Below are 15,172 nucleotides of genomic sequence, written 5' to 3'. Positions count from 1 at the left end.
GAAAAAAAACTAATATCTCAGCATCTGCAAGCTATATCTAGTGCTGACAGAGTGAGGTTTAGAGTCCATTCCTGTCACTCTTTGTGAAAATATCCACCATGAAGGAGCTGGGACTGCATCCTTCTGACCACATCACAATCTTAGGAAGCTCCGGGTTCCCATACCACAGCCCAGCTTTTAACACACTGCCACCAAGCCGAGCTGTGAAGGTGATCTCCAGCAACAGAGACACAATGTTTAGACAGCAAAGGGTAAGAAGTGATGCTGGAAGTTAAACATCACCAGCACGTTCGGTTCCAGAGGCTGGGTGGGTTTTCAGCAGACCCTTCAGGCCTAGCACTGCCCTGACAGCTGCTGCTTGCAGAGCTGCTGACACATTTAAAGAAAAGCTGCTGGTGTGCAGTTGTGCACCACTACCTGGTGACCAGAAAGTACCAACCCCAGACATTATTGTAGCCACTACAACGCAGCTTCTCCTCCTCTTCTGCATCACTTCCAGACCTTGGACACGCTCTGCATTTGTTTCTCCCGCACAATGGTCAACCGGAGGCACACTTTGGAGCAGTAATTTGAAGTTTCTGAATATAGTTTTATATACATATATGTATTTGTGTGCATATATTGGGTAGCTGGAGGGGGGATGTGAATGTGTTTCAACAGACACTGAGTTAAAAAGTTAACATAAAAAAAGCAATTTTGAAAACAAATTCTTAGTACAGGGCAATTACAGGGCACTGAAGCTTTCCTATCAAGAAGGAAGCACCTCAAAATGTGACAGTTTTCTACCAAAAATTAAAAAAAAAAAGGGGGGGTGGGACGAAGAAGTTCGACACCGCCGCCCGGAGCGGAGCCGTCAGCGCAGAGCACAGCCCGCAGCCGCTGCCTCCCGCGGCCGCCCGGCGCAGGCCGCACATGGCCGGGAGTCTCCCCTGCTACGCGGCTCCATTTCCAGCGTTTATTTCCGCTCTAACTGCCACAAATTACACAATGCTACAGCTGAAGCGGGGCCCCCGGCCTTTCATCTGCGCGCCGAGAGCGCTCGCATCGCCCTGGCAACCCGCGGCCACGTGACCAGCACCTGCTCCGCTGGCTGGCGGCCACCGACTGCAGCCATCTGCTTCTCTCAATCAGCGCCCAACGCTCCGACACCTGCGCGGCCGCGGGTTTTTTGGGTTGCTTTTTTTTTGTCTTTTTTTTTTTTTGGTTGTTGGTTTTGCTTTTTTTTTTTTTGTCTGTTCCCCTTTTTATGAAATCACGGCCAAGCCGCTTCCCAGAAAAAAAAAAAAAAAAGCAACAACAACAAAAAAAAACCCAAACAAACGAAGAAAATCACCCAAACGCAACCTGACAAAACCTCGCACCGAACTTTCCACGTTTCTCAGATGTGCTCCAACCGAAGGTGGGCCTGTCAGGGGGCTGGACAGCTGCCAGGTTGAAGCGAGCTGACAGGCTGGTGCTTTTTGCAGGCGACCTCCATAAATCAGAGCAAAGCGCGCAATTAAGTTCAGTGGTAGTTGCCGTGCCCCAGGTGCACCAGCGCCTATGAATAACAGGCTTAAAGCTTGGAAGAATAGCACGGCCCAGGTTGGATAAGACATCCTCCTGCAGCACGGCGGGGAACGCGCACCGGCAGCGCTCGGCTGGCACAGCCCGGCACGGCCCAGACAAAGGCCCCGCCGCGGGCTGGAGCGCTCGGGCAGATCCACCCCGACAAAGATTGCTTTCTAATGCCTGTCAGACCTTCCCCCGCTCCTGGTGGCAGAGCTGAACGCCTTCCCGCGAGCATTCCGTGACCTATATATACCCACGGGTCGTGCCTCGGCAGACTGAGTCACACTCGTAAGGGAGCTGTGCACTAAGTCATCCGGACACCATTTCGCATCGCCCCTGACAGGCCGGCTAACAGCACGCACACACACACACACACACACACACACACACACACACACACACACACGCCGCCAACTTGGGAGAACAAAGCCCGGCTCCGCTGAGAAATATAAGCTCTGAACTCGGGAGAATTGCCGATGTTAAATACACAGCCACAGCTTCTGCCACGAAAAGTAGGGAAGGTGAAGAAGAAACAAAGCGGAGAAAAAGAGCGCCACCCTTATGGGCGAGGCTTCACCTGGCCAGCAGGATCTGCTCCTGACAGCCACTCTGACTCGGCCTACCTCACCTCCCAGGGAGGGCACAAGCTCCTGCCCTTCAGGGATGCTGTTCGGCTGGGCCAGAGTTACTTTTCCATATCTGAGTACAGGGGGGTGGAAAGTATTTTTTTAGAGGCTTTAGCATTACTATTAGTCTGTGCCTCAGTGTGCTAGGGATGCACGCTGATAGTATTCTGCAGATGTGGCACTGCAGATGGCAAACTATAATAGGTGCATTTAAACAACTAACTTAAATATGTGTTTCTACACGACCAAACGCATGATTTAACCAACTCTCACTAGACAAGTCTACAGACCCCGAACAAGAATTCCAAAATCTGGGAGAAACTGAGGAAGTATTTGCATCCACACAAAACACTTTCTGTTAGCCAAAACCAGTCCTTCTATTCACAGTTAAAACACAGAGACATTTCAGATTAGATGTCTCACAACCGAGCTATCCAGTACTACTCCCTGGTCTTATCCTCTTATCCCTGAGGACTGCACAGCACACTGACCAAAGGGGATCGGCGAGAAGAAAACCCGCAGAAGGTCAGATGAGAGAACACATCTGAAAACAAGGAAAACAAGGTCTGAAGAGGAAAACTTAAGTAGGATAACAGAGAAGAAAGCATGAATTACAACTTTAGAACGAGCATACCATCTTTGACAAACCGTGCTTTGTGTCACTTAGTCAGCAGCCACCTACAGAGTAAGGTCAGACACCAGGATCTTAGAAGGCTGAACCATCTGACCCCAAAACACCCCAAAAAAGTATGGGATGTTTCACAGGATTATGAGGGAAGTAATTAACCCTTTTCTGTAATCTAAACATCCAAGGCAAGTCAGACACACTACTGATCCCTATTTTTCCATTTGGGAACACTGTCCCATGACAAATTCCTGCTAGAACCTGGATTAGAAAGATGTTGTACATCCACCGTGGAGCAACAAAACCACAAACCCTTAAGCGCTCCCAAAATGTTAGGACTTAGAGACTTTCTTTACTATCTTATCTGACATTAAAACCCCCTTTATATAATGCTTTCACACGTGACAGAAGTAGGAAAAATAACAGTGGGATGATAAGATTTATTCCAGCCTGACTGCTCTGCTGAATCATTAAAAAGTAAGCTTTGGTAATGGTGAAGCCCACAAGGCCTGCCTGCAGGGAAGACAAAAGTAAATATTTGGCAGCTGGGGTAGTTCAAAAGGGAGATGAGGACAGGTGTGAAGAGGAACTGCTTCTGCGGACACGTGCATGGAAATCTTGCATTATTTCCTGTCCTTTCCCATAGGCAGCCCCTTCCTGCCTTTCGCAGAATGATCTGAGCTTTGGAGTGGAAACTACCAGTACCACCTAGGGACCTCTCTTCCTCTCCTCTGCCTCCCTAAGGTACTGCATCCTGCTGCTCACACCACTCCCCTTTGCAGCAGTCTATTCCCACTTCCGCAGCCAGAAGCCATCCCCTTTCCTACACAACAAATAGCTTATTTGCGTGCCAAAGAACTCAGTCTCCACCTCTCTCTAAAAGAGGTAGGTATGCTAGTGCTCTGTGAGCAGCAGCCTGCCTACCCACTCACCCTAACCTCCATCCCAGGCAGCTGCTGCATGTATGGGAAGGACAAGAGCTTCTCCTGCTGCAGGGAGGGGAGGAAGCAGATTAGAGCAGCCCTGCAAAGTACAGCATACTGTTTGGAGGAGATGGGAAAAGGGACAAGCTCCCACAAGGAGCTGCCTTCTGGCCCTTTCAAGTTGTTTCCTGCTTCTCCCACCTTAGTAGGTGGTCACTCTCTAAGGTTTCACAGGAAGCAGCAGGAGAGCTATCAGCTGTGCTGCAGTGTGATCTTCTCAAACAGGTGCTCCACATCTTCTCCAGGGACAGGCCCAGAAGGAACAGACATCTGAGCCATGACTTTGCAGTTTAGACAGGGAAAGGCAAATAGTCCTACTACTACCTCTGGAAATAACCGGCGTGCTTTGCACGTGCCTGAAGCTGGCTCAGTAATGTGAAAAGGCCACATCATACTCTGCACTGAGCAATTTAATGAACCACCTCCATTGGTGATCTCAGGTATACCTGCATTTTTCTTTTGATTTTTTACTACTTTGGTCTACAGAAGATTTGTTGTTCTTTTTTGTTTGTTTGTTTTGAACCAGCCACCGCTTTATCTGGCTTTCAGCGTTGGCAGGATTGGGTTCATAGCAACAAATTAATGTGATCTTTCTTTCCAAATCACAAACTAGACAGTGCAACATAGTAGCCTCTGATTTTAGTGTTTTCTTTCTTTTTAAGATGTCATAGGATTCACAGTTCAAACAAGCATGCAATTAATCAGCTTCTTCCGTTCCTCCCATCTGACCTGTCCATCACATGAAGCTGCTTTTCAGTGAGGCAGGCTGCTCATTTTGTCACAACTGACACCAAATATAGAAGACACATGAAGGACAAAGTTTCTCTCCGTTTCTTGTTTGTTTAATGAAAGGATTTATACAGTTAGTCAAAATTTAAACTGAAATGACAGACAGGGCTATGTTATGAGCTGTATTGCATTACAAAGTGGTTAAGATGCAGCCTGTGTCAAATAGTTAACTGGGGCTTATAACACTCTATCCAAAAGAAAAAAATAATGTTCTTTGATAAATACATGTGTATTTCTGACTTTATTTATCAGAATTTTATGAGTGCAATTCTGCTCTTTTATTTAAACTAATTAGCTTATTTGGGAAAGAAAATCATTTGGTTTTGCACAGCATTTAAAAATCTAAAGAAAGAAATCAGAGTATTCTTTTCAATACTTAAATTAAAAATACTGAGAGATATTATTAGTAAATATTAGCACACTCATGCCAGACACATTATTAACTTTCATCATAAAATTTCACTTGGATATATTCATACCATAATCTATGCTAAGTTGCTGGAATCTTACTCAGATATTGTAGAGACTTAGCGCTGCTGAAATATTGCAGCTCAGACGATTAATCTTTTGGGCTGTTGATTCATTTAAAAATTTGATGCAACGATCTGTCACTTAGACCGACTCCCCGGTCTGCAATACTGCCAAAGCAAGCAAATTTCCTTTCACTGAGTTAAAATTCTACCAAAGCAGCACAGCATCCCAACACAGCATCAGAGTTTTTTGAAGAAGTTTGATACTGAAGCTGACAAAACGAGAACAACCTTGTTTTCAAAAGAGCAGCTGGTAACAGCAAGACAAGTTCATTAAGGGAAAAAGTAAACTTTCTCAACACCTTTGTGTAAGCATAAGGAACAACACATGCTCTTCAGTGCTGCTCAAAACATGTCTCTCACAGGTAAAACAACAGGGCTTAGGAAATAGCAGAATACTGTAGTCATCTAGCTACTCACGTACAAGAGTTATTGCAAGGGAAAGAAGATAAAGTCTTTCCAGAGACACAACTAAGAAACGTGATTTGTTCCTTCAAAGGAAATGCTGCTCCTTTAATCTGCACAGCATGTCCCAGGACTTAGAGAAGGCGTGCAAAGAGATGTGAAGATTGAGTGGAGAGGACAGACAAGTTCTGAGGTCTGATATCCAGCAGAGCCATAGGAACCCAGGCATGTTTCTGAACCACTCTTTCTAACCGTTGCTTATTAAACAAAGCTTCATTGCAGCCAGGTCCTTGTAAAAGTACACTAATTGACTAGTCCTGCAGTAAATGTTTTTCTACTTCCTGGTGCAAAAAATTGCTAGGAGATGCTCAATGTCATGCAGTAATATGGCCTGTTCAGCCTTTAAGCCTACGAATATCTGGAAATGGAGCACAAAGGTTATTTTAGCTGATACAGTATTTTGGTTTCAAAAACATGCACTGAGAGAAACAGCTTGAAGCATTTTTTTTTAAGCTGCGACTTACTCTGTATATAAAACCCACCCGTAGGACAGGCTGAAACACAGTCTGTATGAATTCTGCAGTAGGATAGGCTAATCAACTGTAATTTATTGAACAGTCCACAAAGCCAGTTCAGGAGGACAACATTTGATTTTACAAGCCAGTATTTCTAAGTTCTTCAGGAAACATTGTCTCTGCTAACTGAGAAAAAAAGTTCATTCTTGCCAAAGGAGAAAGTAGTTTATTACGATCTGTGCCTCATTTAGCTGAAGCAGAACTGACCACTGATAGTCAGTCTTGCAGAATATATGCAAAGCTGATTCATTAACTGCAATTTTAAAACCCTGATACAAATGGATTTTGCAAACTGATTCGGATTAACCAAGTCTGGCTGTGCTTCCATCTGGAAGTTATATTTTATAACACTAACCACATCTTGAAAAACAGATTCAGATGTTTGGAACAAATTCAGAACAGTTGTAAGAAATTCTAGATACAAATGAAAAAAAAATTGAGCTTTAATGTCTTTTTCCTCTCAGTTTTCTTTCAAGTGAGCATTTATAATCATGGTGTTTAGGGAGTTGAGGGGTAAGGAAAGAATCTTTGTTATTATCTATGACGTATTTACTCATGTGTAACAGCAGTTTGTTCTCTCATACTACTCAGTAGTATTTTAAGCCTATCCTTGTAAAGGGACACGATGCTGAGTGAAAACAGCAGAGAAGCAGGGTTGAAGCATCTGGTTTATCTACAAAGACTTTGTGCTAGAAAAACTGTTTTTACATGAAACAGTAAAATGAATATAACCTCTAGAGCGAGGGACATATTCACATATCAATATTCATATAAAAACATTTTTTTTAAACAGACATCTTCTAGCACATGGCTTGTGTCAGCATCAAATAAGTGAGTTGTACAGCTTGCAACAAGTGCTGAACTTCCTTAGTTGGACAAAAACTTTTTTTTTCCCCCTCTAGGCCCCTCATCTCTGGATTTTGGTCAAACCTAAATTACTGTTGAAGCATCTCTTAATATATAAACCACACAGAAGAATAGATCAGTGTCAGAAGAAAATAAGCTAATTTTGAAACCTAACAGATCCAGAAATGTTTATGCCTTGAAAAGAAAAACTAACCTTGCTGGGTATGGCAAAGACTTCTGCCTTTCCCACATGTTTAGAGAAATTGTGTAGCCATAAACAGGAAAGCCAAACAAGAGAAATGTGCCTGACAGTTTCTCCAAAAACACGGTATTGCAGATGACTGAGGACAAAAGACAAAACAAGATTTCTGCTCCACTCACCCCATTTAATGCAGATCATCTAGAAATCCCACAAACACTGTTCTCCATAACATACAGAAGTTTCCTGACTTACCTTGTCTTTTTGCTGGTCTTGGGTTTTGGCGTGGTATTTTTTGCTTTCTTTTCCTTTGGCTCTTTAGGGGTCTTAGGGACTTTGGGGGTCTTGGGTTCCTTCTTTTCCTTGGGCTCTTTAGGATCCTTCGGTTCTTTTTTTGCCTTGGGCTTTTTCTTTTTCTTTTTATCTTCTTGGGAGCAATCCACTGAGTTCCTGCTTAGATTCTGGCTGTCAAGTCCCCCAGGAAAGTCTTCCTTACCAAAACTTTTACTGGGACCTTCTGCAGCAATGTGATTGTTTTTCTTTTTCTTTTTCTTTTGCTGTGGCTGCGGTTCGACTGATGGCAGATAATCATCACTTTTCACTAGCTGGGTATTCGGTCCACTAACCTGAGTCATATCCGGCACTGGTTTCTCTAAAAAAGGTTCCGATGGAGAATGCTGAGAGAGACAAACAGAAATAAAATTGTACATTTGCAACTTCCATTTCTAAAACTTTGCTCTTATGGAGCAAGAGGGAACAATGGGAGAAAATATTAAGCAGGAAATTATGTTAGTAGCACATCCGAAATACTGCACAGCAAATCAGTAAACAACAACAACAACACTTTCTGCAGTTAAAATGGTGGCGAAGTGACCAGAAATATTTGGTGCATCAAAGGTAAAATTATTCTGTAATCAAGCTTGTATACAAAGTGGAATTAGAGAAAACATTTAGACTCTTCAACTCTTAGATGCAAAAGGACAGTAATTGTTATTTTGGACATTTCTGTATTCAGAGTAGTTGTTAGTAGAATAACTTGTTGCAAGTGATTCTGTTGCACTGAGATCTTGTCCTTCAGAAAAAAAAAATGTTGAAGTCTGATTCTAGATGTGCAGTAAGAAAATAAAAGACATTCACAGGCTGTATTTATACAACATTAATTTACCTTGGTTCATGCTGTGACAGTAAGTACTTAGATCAGCACACGAAGGTTTAAGTCACTTTAAATTTAATATACGGTTACATTTTATGTCAAAGAACCACAGTTCCCTGCTTATAATTGAAACCTGCTACAGATTGGACAAAGTATTATATTAAGTAATTGTGAAACTGCAAAAGCATCCTTTTTCAAAGTCTATGTAGTGTATCAGACTTATGTCAGACTTTCATAAAGTATAGGAAAACCTTTGTGTATTATACAGATGCAAAGTGCCTAGACTAAGCATATTGGATATACTTGAAGTTCTCTCTTTAATAGTTCTATTCTACCCAAATATCCACGAGTCTGCAAAGAAAAAGCATCTGAGCTCTATCTTGACTTTGTGGCATATCCAAGCTCTGACCTGCTTCTCACTGCCTGCCTGCCGCTATGCAATCATGACCATGGTGATTTTCAAGAAAAAAAAAGTAATAGCATGACAATGAACTGATGCTTTTCTTAAAACTGCATAAAGGATCAGACCATCTTCTCATCCTCTTTATCTCTGTTTCTCCTACCTTCCCCTACCTATGCCCCTAGAAAGTGGGTGTAATTCTTAGTGTAAGAGTTCCCCATTAGCCATGGTCACAAATTGTGGAGAAGAAAAGTCTATAGCAAAGAAGAATGTTACTTCTAGGAATAGGACAGCCTGTTTGTAAGGTTATTTGTCACATTTTCTCTTTTCTTCCAAATGGTACTTGAGAACAGCAAGTATGCAACGAACAATTACAAACCCTGTGTCCTAAGATTTAGGAAAATAAAATTCTTAATCATTGCATGAGAAAGCAAATGCACATGTATTTTTTCTAGACTGTAAACTATTTTCAGCATTTCTTCACAGTAGCAAAAGAAAAAAAAAAAAAAAACCCACTATGCCCTGAGTATAACTACCCAAGCAGCAGAAGGAGCAGACCTGCCAAGGGAGGGAGAGCACATACCTCTTCTGCTGTTGGGAGAGTTTTGACTGGTATGAACTACATACTCTGGTTTGCTTTGAAGGAGACTCCAGGACAGAAGAAAAACCCAAGCAGCTGACCAAAGGTATGGGTCTACTTGGCTTAATCTAAATTATTGCAGGCTTCCTTCCTCCACTTGTTTATTAAGATACTATTGAGCTCAGCAGGGCCTTAGTCACAGTGGAAACTCAGCTACACTGCCAATCTGATGCACCCATTTAATTAGCACCACATCCATCAGCTCCACCTCAAGGCAATCAGGCATCCTGTATCAACACCTTGTCTAGAAAGCTGTGGACACAGTAATACCTGGATAACTTCATGCTGGAGAGTTCAGAAAATTGGATATCAGTGATTCCAGTGAGTTCTACAGTCCAATTATGCACTCAGAAAATACATATACTTTGGATTGTTTTTAATGCTCCATTCATGAATTGAATGTCTCCTCAGACTTGTTCCTTATGTGACATAGAACATAATTGTCTTCTCTGTACCTCATATCATTATGTGCTTGTACTGCTTAACATTTATTTTTATGTTGGAAAGGACAGGAATATCACATAAATTACCAATAACTTTTCTTTTCTTTTTTTTAATATCAACAGGCTTTCAGAGCAATATTTCTAAATTTCCCAATGCACACATGACTATATTTTCTGTCATTTCATACCTCATGCATCCTGCATTTGATTTTCAGACACTGAGTCCAGGTTTCACCGATGCCTTCACTGAGCTGTTTACTACAAATCTCAGTTTGTTTTTTTTTTTTTTTTAAATACTGCTCACTTGCTATGCTTAACATACAAGAAATCTTAAATTTTCCATTATTTGTAAAAATTTGTATTTAACAAGTGCTTTATGTTTGGTAATACACTATTTGTTTGCCATCTATAAGCTTCTGTGTGATACACTTTCTAGAATAAAATCAGTCAACTGTTTCAACTTTTTTCTTCCTCTTTTGAAGCATGCAAAGCAGCCAAGCCAACAAATAACTAAAAACTGCAAGAAATCCAGCAGTGCTGTCTAAGTTTAGTTCTGTAAAACTTTCAAGATTTCACCTACATTAGTGATAGGGCCGTGTCTCTGAAAGCAGTATAAAGTTTTATATACGCTTGAGAATTCTTGTTACCATTCTAATGTAACTCAAAAAAGTCATCTTTTTTTCTAGTCATGGTTTGAACAACTTTCAACATGGTTACAACCAAATTTGAGCATAAGGTAGAGAGGTTCCACAACAGCAATGACAACCCTTTATGATCTGACATTTGCAGTTCTATGACAAGGTCCGGTCATAAGGTTACATGGCAGCAACTGTTTCCATGCTGTAGTACTCAGTACTCCCTGTAACTGTGTTCAGTGCCATTTTGTAAGGTGTCACCCTGTGAAAACTCACATTCTTCCTACCTCAAAAAGAATATCCACGTTCTCAGACTCATAAAACTATATTATCTATACATAAGTGCAAACTCTACATGTGAAACAAATACAGTGCTTACAACCTTTTATTTACCATGTCAAGGCAGGTGTGTAAGTATACAAACCAAATCTCTATGATTTTGGTTTATATCACTCACGCCCCCCAGACATTAAGCTACACACAGCCATCTCTACTCTAATTATGATTTGGTTGCATTTCCTTTTACTTAAAAATACAGTTGTTCTGCTACGTGCTACTTACCTCCACAGATTTGGCATGTTTTATAATTCACTTACACGTGATCTTCTAAACCTAGCGCTCTTTCAAAGAAACGGGTGCGATAACTTCTCTTTTCTAGGAAGTCTGTGCTTGCACTTTAGCAATATTCTAAAACAGCACATCCCTTACTGACAACCCCACATTGCTCCCTAGTGTGAAGCCGTGTAGGAGCAGCACAAGTCTGGTGAGCAGAGGAGAGGGGAAGCAGCTCAGGAGATGCGTTTTCATACCTCAAACCAGTTGTCTGCTCTTTCTTAGAAGGGGAGAAAAGGGAAGGCTTTCACTAGTAAATATTAGTTTAAGCCTACCACAGGGAATTATTTCAAATAGTTCTTCTTTAGATCCACAAAGGATTAATTCTAGTTGCAGGGTCATAATTTCTGACGAAAGAACACCATTTTCCATTTACAAATTAGGAAAAGACGCATACTGTGAATTTTTACCAAAAGACTGAAGAATCTATCTGCGTATTTGATGGAAATCACTTCTCCTCCTGCTTTTACCCATAATAAAGCCATAGTTTAGCACATCGGTACAGAACTTAATCTTCCACAGGAGAGGAATCAGTGAAGATTAAATACAAATAGGTATTAATCCTATTTGATATCTCATCGGAATTATTTTTGGTATTATTTGAAATAAGGTGAAAAAGGTGCTCAAAAATATTGGTGTGTTTACTAGACCCACATCTCTTTAAATCTTTTAGAGAAAAGCTGTTTTTGTAAACATTTAACAAAGAACAGATGGCCTGTTTTAATCATGCGAAAAAACCTGGAGCTCACATTAATACTCCTAGCACAGCCTACTGGGTCTAGTCACCTCCCTAACCAGCAGCACAAAACAGGCTTCAGTAATACCATTTAATTTTACAATGGATATTTTCTCATCAATTCCCCCCATCCGACAGTTTATCAATGCTATTAACGTGCAATATCACAATGCAGGACACTGCTAAAGATCGCAGCTTATTAGAGCAAAACAGTGATTCTTCAGCAGCTCTGAGTGTTCAAACCGTTAGCAGCTCAACAGGTTACCAGGGCAGTCATACACTGGTGTGTTATCACCGAAAACCAGTGACGTCAGAGCCAGTTTTATAAGGAAACTGTATTTCAGGTATTGTTCCTGGAATACTAAACCTCCCTCTTTTGGATTGAAAACTTATTTTTAAACTTCCAAACATACATCAGCCAAGATTTGGTGAGTTAAAAACTAAGCTGCCTGCATTTCACAGCCGCTCACATATTTAGATCTAAGCTCATTCTCTGCAACCCATAGAAGCGATATACACCTCTAACCAGGCCTGTTATGTAAAGTAGCAAGATGGACAGGATGGGGGATTAACCCAGTGAGGGTTAGTGGCACCGAGGGAGGCTAAGGAGAATCTCTCTGTTGCTTGAACACGGATTGAACCACAATCAACTGTACTTAAGTGCTGAAAGTAGATGAGTGGCAGTTCCCCAGTAGAGCAGCAACTTGAGCCAATATTGAGCTTGTAGGATGGTGAAACAAGAGCAACAATGTATGCGACGTGACTCAGCAAACCTTGTGAAATTTAAACATCTGTGTTAAACAATAGAAGTCTCTCCCCCTGTTTTGTTTTGTTGTCTTTTTTTTTTTTTTTTTTTTAAATCAGGACTACTTCAGTATCTACTCTCTCAATCTCCCTCAAATTTTCTTAGACTGGTTTATCAAGTGAGTTGTGTTATGGTAAAGTGAGCAACCAATCACTTCCCACTGGTTCCAAAATACAAAACCCTCCAACACAATATATACAGCAAAAATTTTTGGGTTAGGTAAATTATTCTCTTTTGCAGCAATTATAATTCTAGCTTAAATTATCACCTTCACTTGGGAAAAGTTAAACAGCAACCTGCGACCAAGGAAAGTTCTTTTAAAACAACAGAAGAACTATAGCAGGACTTCTGGAAGCAGCTCTGTGGAGAGTCAGAAGATTCGTATCCTTTCTGATAGCACTGTCCACAATGTTTAAGTCACTGTATGTATCGATTGCCCCATAATTCTTCCTTCAAAAATTAATGAAAGGACTCATCATCCCTCTGGATTATTTAGAGCAAACTACTCATCGCTAAACAAATCATCTGGAAAGTTTCCTCATGTGTCTGTATGCACGTCTCTGTTCCTGCAGTTCTCAACTTGCCCCCTCAATGCCTCCAGTACCAGGCCTGCCCTGCTGCTCCCTCCAACTTAAGCTTGCTTTGGCTCTTCTAGCCCAGCAGAAACTTTTCAGACTGTCCTTCATGTGTCAGTACAAACGGCAGTGCAAGCAGGAATCAACACAGCTTCAGAAATTTCCAAGTACAAATTCCTATAGTAGCAGAAATCCAGAAATATCCTCAAGAATACACTCACACATAATTCTTCCCAAGATCTGCTTTACCAGTCAGTTTATCCTCCTTTATTGTGAGTGATGATTCCCTTCCCTATTCTGTGAAATGACTGTCTTGAACCAAAGTTGTATATACATTTTTTTAATTTATGGTATGAAAATGCTTAGGACGGGCAGCATGATGTTGAAACTCTGATGCATCACTAACTCAGAAAGCCTTCTACACAGTGTAGCTCTGAGGTGACAACTTGCATTTAAAAGCCTATTGGTGTTGTTGTCAGTGATCTTTTTCGCAATAAGATTGTATCAGATGAAAATGGAATACCATCTATGTTGCAAACAGAACAGGAATCTTCCAGTTTACTGAATTTCTTACCATATTTCTACAAGATATGGATGAAACCATACAGAAAAGAGGGCTCAATTAATACCTTGGCAAGAAATACTTAAAAATCATTTGTATTAAAAAAAATCCGGTTTTGTTGTAAAAGCACTTCACTATCATTTGATTCCTTAAACAATCTTTCTACTCTGTTATTGCTACCAGAGAATATTTTTAAGATGCAACTACTGAGAAGTTAAAACTTACTGATCCGAAGTTTTCAGAAAAAATCTCTGAATCAAGACATTTGCAATACCAATGCTTGCAGCATCCTAACAGTAGAATGGAAATGTTTAAAACCAGTCTTAATGCTCTCAGACACCACTGCAAGAGCTCACTCATTGCTGGTGCAACTGACAGTATCAACCAGTTACTGTGTGGGAGAAGAAAGATATGCTATATAAAATGCAGTGTTTTTAATTGAGTCTCAACATAACTATAGCATTAGAATTCTTCATTTTCTGGTCATGCCCTCTATAGAGCAACACGGATTATAAAAGATGAATGACACTAATGTAGCCATCCAAAAAGCAAACGTTCCATCATATTTAACAGTAATCACATGTAGCAATGCTGTTTTGTGCTCACAAAGTGAGATATTCATGCCGTGACTGCTGATGAGTCCATAGCTCAAGAATAACTAATTTTTCCAGAAGAGAGCTCTCCTTGTTGCTGACCATGGATCAAAATCACCAACGTAGACAAGACAGTATCAGACAAGTGCCTCTCCTAAGACAATGAAACACGTATTCTCCAGGCTGGCCTTTCATGTAAGAATCTACAAGAGCTACCACACTGATAGTATGAAACTGTTAAGGGAATGGGCCAAAAGACAAACATTTTTATTATACTGTTATGTGACATGTTACTTCTTAATATATCCTAGTTTAGTAGTATAAGGCTGTCCCCATTGCATGCAGGTCAGAAGCCATATAGTATACAGAAGTAGCTAGCACAGGACCTACTCTCCACTCTCCATCATCATTGTGTAAGACAGTTCAAGGACTCAGGATTTTTGTGATTTTTATTTATTCTTACTAGTTTTAACTGCAGTGAAACACAGCAAGGGTGGGACAATGAGGCACAGAATTCTAGCAGCAAAACTCATATTGCTGGTAACTTGCACTCTACCTTAGCACTGCTTTCCCTGACCAACCACATATTTGCATACACTCCATTAGCAAGCAGTAAACGTGTCAGAAACATGATGACATGAGTTTAACCACACAAGTTTTGCAGAGTTGTGTTATGCCAACAGGTGAGAAAATGTGAGGCAGACCAGAAATAGCTCTGGAATACTAACAGAAAATGGCCCATAAACTTTTTTTTTTTTTAAAAAAAAAAAACACCTTACTTTGCAAAGTAAGACCCATACTGAAAAACTGAGATATTTTCATCATGAAGTTATGTCTGCTCACTACCCAAGCACAGTCAAGAGACTTAATGCTTACTAGAGGACTCTTT

At 40.9% G+C, this 15,172-nt stretch overlaps 1 protein-coding gene across 13 annotated transcripts in view; it reads right to left on the bottom strand.

Annotated features, from left to right (window-relative positions):
* Positions 1-15,172, bottom strand: part of CHD7 (chromodomain helicase DNA binding protein 7) — a 128,012-nt gene that overhangs the window by 50,745 nt on the left and 62,095 nt on the right. For 11 of the 13 annotated variants that reach the window (XM_090137628.1, XM_090137631.1, XM_090137627.1 and 8 more), the window contains one exon: positions 7,385-7,806. In XM_090137628.1, coding sequence (XP_089993754.1) covers positions 7,385-7,806 — 422 coding nt within the window. The other 2 variants (XM_031612832.2, XM_031612831.2) reach the window with 2 other exon arrangements.

The sequence above is a fragment of the Phasianus colchicus genome, chromosome 3, assembly GCF_987193195.1.
Source record: "Phasianus colchicus chromosome 3, bPhaCol1.hap1.1, whole genome shotgun sequence".
NCBI classification, from domain to species: domain Eukaryota; kingdom Metazoa; phylum Chordata; class Aves; order Galliformes; family Phasianidae; genus Phasianus; species Phasianus colchicus.
The sequence above is the reverse complement of the archived record's forward strand: the minus strand, read 5'-3'. Positions and strand labels throughout refer to the sequence as shown.